General features: G+C 45.2%; 1 protein-coding gene across 1 annotated transcript; it reads left to right on the forward strand.

The window, feature by feature from the left end:
• The first annotated feature begins 194 nt into the window (after positions 1-194).
• LOC116771932 (basigin) lies at positions 195-5,991 on the forward strand. Its single transcript, XM_061528181.1, has 5 exons — positions 195-464; positions 1,609-1,878; positions 4,086-4,269; positions 4,895-5,503; positions 5,586-5,991. Exons 1-5 carry the CDS (start codon positions 392-394, stop codon positions 5,596-5,598), a joined length of 1,149 nt encoding a protein of 382 aa, XP_061384165.1. The 5' UTR covers positions 195-391; the 3' UTR covers positions 5,599-5,991.
• Positions 5,992-6,257: the final 266 nt, after the last annotated feature.

A 6,257-nucleotide genomic window follows, 5' to 3' on the forward strand; every position in this document is an offset into this window, starting at 1 on the left:
TCACATGAAACATTTTACAAATGTGGAAATTGTTTGCTTAGAATAACAGTTATGGGATTCAATAGGCATATTTTTACTACAGATACAATATCAATGGAGTATACAGCTTAATTATATATATTTTTTCTGTGAAGAGTGACAGCTCAGTCTGTGCTAACTCTCGAACTATGGTTAATTCCGTGTCTATGGTTTACTTCCGTGAGTTTTGACAGTGACAGTATTGTTGTCACTTGTATGGGTTCAAGTCTCAGCGTAATGCAGTAGAGAACGCCATTTTGCGTATCACTGCTGATAGGTACAAAGAGATAATTAATAATCCATTCGTGTTCATCGGTTGAGTTTTCTTAGTTGACGGCTCTTTGTCTCTGAGGAAGGACTGCTATCTACAGCCATGGGTCGAGCCACATTGTTGATGCCGCTGGCGCTTCTATTTTTAGCAAGTGTGATTCCGTCGAAGGCTCAGAGTAAGTAAATTACCTATTTCTTAGATTTCATGTTTGTCCTTTAGTAAAAATTAGATAATTTTTCTTGTCCCGAACTTTGTGGAAGCCTATTTGCATGATACATATTTGTAGGTCAATAAAATAATGTCGTAGTTCTGGGGCTCGGGTGATGTCATAGTACTAGTAATGTTGACTGTCGCTTCTCCATTGTATTGAAATGCACCAAAATGTTGATCATCGCTGCATCTCGTCTTAATTAATGATGGGGATTATAAAATTATAAGTAAATTCAAACAATATCGTCTTTTTATAAGAGCCTCCATTAAAAAGGGAATTTAATCTTGTAACCTTGCTATTTATACTATTTGAATACATACAGAATATAACACTCAATACACATTTTGTTACTTATTTATTAAGAATAGGACAGGTCTTGTGAAATAATTAGGACAACGAGGCAGTTATCTGTAATATATTGTGAGTGATATGATTTATAGATTAATATGAGGTCTGATAAGTTCACTGTGACTGACTCCTATATACACCTTCATATTAAAACAATTATTAATATTCAAGTAGGACTAAAGTATCCACACTTAAAGTAAATAACTTATTTTTTAAATTGGAAAATTAAATTGTCCAATAGTTTGAGTAATAAGTACTATTTTGTTAAATGTCAGACAACAGAAATGTGTGTTTCTTGAAGTGGAAGACGGCTTTATCTCTTAAGTAAACTAAGAAATAAGAATACTGCAATATGCTTTGTTTGTTAACAGTTCTGTTATCTCTGCAAGAACTATTGTTTGAGTTTCAGGGTTTTTACCTTAACAATTATATAATGTTAAGTCTCTTAAAATCAAATAGACGGTTATTTGATATCATGTAATGGTTTCAACTATTCACAACAAAATTTATATTAATTCACTTAAACATATTTATTAATGGAGCAGTGGCTTCACCTTAATTAATGAAAATGGGACAAGGCATATTCAATTATCATTCAATCTTTTCAATGAGGTTGATCCCTTTGAAAGTTCACCATCAGTGTGACACAAGAGTAATCCAAGACCAAGGAATAGTGAGGAGTTGCTCCAAGGGCAGTCTAAGGGTAGCTCACTAGGGGGGGGGGAGGAGGATTGATGGAGCGTTATGGCACCGTGCGCAGAGAACGAGGCGGCGGCGGGGGAGGAGAGCCGAGTGACTGTGACGGCCGGGGCTCCGCTGACGGTGGAGTGTCGCCTGCGGCCCGAGCAGCGCGCCGAGTGGCGTAGGGACGGGGCCACGCCGCCGCCCGACTTGCGTGCGGCCCCCGAAGCGGCAGCAGGCTCGGGGCTGGCCGCTCGCCTGCAGGCCCCGGCCGCCCGCGATCACCACGCCGGCCTCTACACTTGCAGCCGGGAGCGCGACCACCGCGTGCGCGTCGTGGTGCTCCCCGGTACTGGTCCCGGTGCAGGCCGAGCATGTTTCTGGCTCCTTGCGGTGACCCTCCGTCACTCCGCCGTCACTCCGTCTGCTCGTCCTCTCTGTAGTCTAGTCGTTGTGTTAGAGGAGTCTCAGCGGTAGTTTCTCATCAGCCGCTCCTCTGTAGACGCTGTCCATTTTATTTTAATGTCATGGCTCTATTTGAGAAGTAGCGCTTGTCAGTCGATATTTTGTTACTTTTTTTGTAATTAGTTCTCTTCAAAGCTGTTCGCTGTAGGACCGTATAGATCATGTTTCTTTTAGCATCTCACTGTGTAGTTAGTCGAATTATAGTAATATGTGATACTAGTAGTTATAATAATTTATATGTATTATTTTAGCGTCCGCACCGTATCCGAGAGGTCGCGGTAACATATAAAGGGAAGCGTTGTAATGTTATAATTCTTCAAGGTTTTCTCATACGTTTGTGGTCATTGTGGGGTTGGGGGTTGAGGGGAGATCGTATTCCCGTCGGGGTCGGGCCGATGACCGCATTCTAGTTCGTAACTCGCTCACATAAAACGACCTCTAAAGGAGCCAGTCTCTCAACGTCTCCGTTCACTTGAATGCAAACAAGTCATATCTTTTATAGACTTTAACAAAACAATAAATTTTTTAGCTCTCTAATTAGGTGTTCTTACTTTAGAATAATAAAAAAAATAAGTTCTACAAAACAATCTAGGTTTTTGAGGACGAGAAATGTCGTCAAAGTACACAAATCTCACTGCGTGTTGATATAAAGTCGTTGTATTATATATGGAGACATCGGTAACTACCCGCGGGGATGCTATTCAGATATTCTGAAACACCTGTCCCGTTTTGTAACTTCAGGAGCTCGGATAAAACATGTCGTAAATATTTTATCTGTATTAAAGTAATACATATTTGTCATCCTTTTGGATGAATTCCGATGAGCACGAATTCAGTAAAATGTTACTAAGAATATTTTAAAGAAAGACGTCCTCAAGCGTACAGGCTCCGTTTCATCCCTCACAGAGTATATATTTTTAAATTTGTTAATGTCCGCCGGCATTTTGAATGTAGACATCGATCCGAGTCCATGTTTCGGCCATTAGTGGTGCCCGCTGCCTGCTGCCCGGTGCTCGTGAGGCTGCTTCTACTGTTATAGAGATAAACATCAAAACGATACAAAGCGATGCGGACGACCGCGGGGGGAGCGCGGGGGGGCCGCAGGGGGACGGGGAAATAACGAATTAACAAAGCTGACATTCATCTAGATCACTACTGCCGCTGCTGCTGTACTAAGATATTAAACCGTTTCACTCACAACGCCTTTGTTTGTCATGTATGAGTGTGTCTGAGAGTACATTTCAAAGTTTGATTTCCTTGTTTGTAGGAACTAGGAACAGGTTGCAGGCGTTCAGTCGGCGTCACTTTAAGATGAAGATATTTATCTCCCCGGCTCTTAATATATGATAAACATCTCGCGGCCGTGAAGGTCTCGCCGAATGCTGAATCCTTAAACAAACGTCGTTCGTCGTTGTAATCGCGTGTAGTTAGTGTATATGTCTGTTTGTTTATTATTGTGTATGTCATTAATGTTTTACAAGATGCGATAGTATCTGTATGACGAGTACAATAGAGCTATTTGTTCTCTTCGTCCGCGTCTCTTCATACTTCACGTTATTTCAACTTTCTTACCAACACCCCGTCATCTGTCACCAAACTCACACTCGCTTTAAAAATAGTTCTCTTTGTTTTATAATTGTTTAACTTCTATAAATAAGTAAAATTTTGGCATTATGTTATTTAACTCTAGTTAGTTAATCGACTGTACTCATAACGCTTGGTTAACTATATGTATTGTCTGTATGTCACGTTAGTTGGACGGAGCTCGCACTCCGCGTCGTCACTATAGATCTCCGTTTTATTGACTTTCTGTTATGAAATGCAAAGATTTGTAAAGTTTGAACAGTAGATATCATCAGATATATCAAGTTGTATACTTGGAACGAGGGCCGCCGGCGCCTCGCGCTCGCCGAGGAGTCACTAGACACTATTTCAATGGTTCTGTGACACACGGACGGCTTCCCTCTGCTTCCTTTTATCGTAGTAGGAGTGTAGTAATGACTCCATCATGAGGCTAGCCATAGGCCATGTAGCTAGTGGAGGACGCGTGATGGCGGTCGTTCTGACAAGACTGGTCTTTCTCGTTTTCAGCGGAGTCGGCCGCCCCTGTGTCTGTGTCTCCCTCGGCCTCCGAGGCCGTCCCCGCCGCACCCGCCGGGCCCGTGTCTCCCGCCGCCGCCGGGGCCTCGGACCTCGCAGAGCTGTTGTACGACGTGCGCGGTAACCTGTCCCTGCACTGCTCGCTGCCCAACGAGAACAGCCTCGCATATGTCTGGTGAGAGGGTAGTCTGTGTTTTTGCATGTGATGTAACTCAAAAGTGTAAGTGGCCCGATAGCTAGTATCGCCGCCGGTCCCCTTGAACGGTTCCTGTATATTTGTAAAAGTAAAAAATTCACATTGAAGAATTGTTCGAATTTAACAATTTTTTTGTAAAGTTTGTTTTACGCCGTTAACACCCCCCCCCCTCCCGCCACCGCCGCCGCCGCCGCCGCCGCCGCCAGGTGCCTCGTGCCTGTTAACACTAACGAGACTATTTATTTAGTATGAATGTCATTGTGTCATGTCATTCATTAATGTTTAAGTATTAAAGGACTTTCATCATTAAACTCAATTAAATATTAACATCGAGGCCATGAAACTCTTCCGGGCTCATGGCGAGAGAGTGTGTGGAGCCGCGTGTTCCTTATATTATTACATAATGTTTTAGTCCGCACCGTTATCTTTTCCTTATCACGGTAATCTCCGAGGACGCAGTGGCGGCCGCGATAGCGACACCGAGCAACAATCTCATGACGTCACCACGCTGTGACGTCACGACCGAATAGTTCTTAGATCCTCTCATGGACTACATGATCTTCTTTTTGAATGATGATGATATAAACAGATGATCGCGTTTCAGGACTAAGAACGGTACGGCCCTAGAGCAGGTGTGGGAGATGACAGGCCGCTACGTGCTAGAGAAGGGAGGAGCAGAGCTGAGACTGGCCCGGGCCCTGGAGGACGACTTCGGCAACTACACGTGTGGAGTCGCGGGAAGGAGCGAGACACAGGGCTGGGCGGTGCGCGGGCGACCGCATCTCAAGGTGCCCGCCAACACCAACGTGGTGGAGGGGCAGCGGCTCAAGCTCGTGTGCAAGGTTATTGGCAAACCTTACCGGCCTGTCAGTTGGTGGTACTCCAACTCCTCGGACGACGAAGGCAACTTCACGGAGGTGACGGCGGCGCTCGGGGCGCGCGCCGTAGTGGGCTCGGGCGAGGGCGGAGCGCCCGGCGCCGTGCTCACCGTGGAGGCGGCGGCGCGCTCCGACGCCGGCCGCTACCGCTGCAGCGCGCCGGACGCCACACTGCCCGCCACCACCACGCTCCGGGTCAAGGACATGTACGCCGCCCTATGGCCCTTCCTCGGCATCTGCGCCGAGGTGTTCGTGCTCTGCGCCATCATCCTGGTCTACGAGAAGAGACGCACCAAGCCCGAGCTCGACGACTCCGACACCGATAACCACGACCAGTGAGTGACGACACGCACACCACCCCCCCCCCCCCCCCGTTGTCCCCATCATTATCTGATCATGATTGTTTTAACTTTCCAGGAAGAAGTCGTAAGTCGTCGGCGGCGCGCACGCCTCGGTCCGTTCGTTAGCTATTTCGTGTTTTGTTCGTGAAGATATTACCAAATATATTAATGTTTGTTATTTAGTTAAGAAAATGTAGTCGGCGTGTTGTTACCGGCCGCCAGCCACCGCATCGTGTACATAACATCTGAAATGGAATTTATATACGTTGTTAGTTTTATTTGTCGCTTCGTTAACTCAGCCCGCGTCCGTGTGATACTTAACGTCTCAAAGTAAGCTCTGTATGTATGTAACTCGCATCGCTTCCTTCGCGAGGTCTGTTCCCTGGCGGGGTCAGGGTCGACCCCGCCATCAGATCGTAAACAGTATAATGAACAGAACACCCCACTGTAACTACTGATACTAATAAATTTTTTCGAAAACATTTGTCTGCTTTCATTTCACGGTTGATACAAGTGTATTTCTAGTTATTAAGAATCGTGTGATCATTTTCCTTTTTATGATAGTTGTGTCGTGAAGAGTCCGCGGGCGTCTCTCACAGTCTACTGTGGAAGAGACGTCCATATGTTCTGAGTTCACTCAGACGAGGACATATTTCTACGAGTGACCTTCTACAGCTGTGGAATGTAAAAAGAAATTAACCGCAGAAAAATGAAAATAATATAATAGGACCTTGAATAAGTTCTCGCT

The sequence above is a fragment of the Danaus plexippus genome, assembly GCF_018135715.1.
Source record: "Danaus plexippus chromosome 16 unlocalized genomic scaffold, MEX_DaPlex mxdp_23, whole genome shotgun sequence".
NCBI lineage: Eukaryota > Metazoa > Arthropoda > Insecta > Lepidoptera > Nymphalidae > Danaus > Danaus plexippus.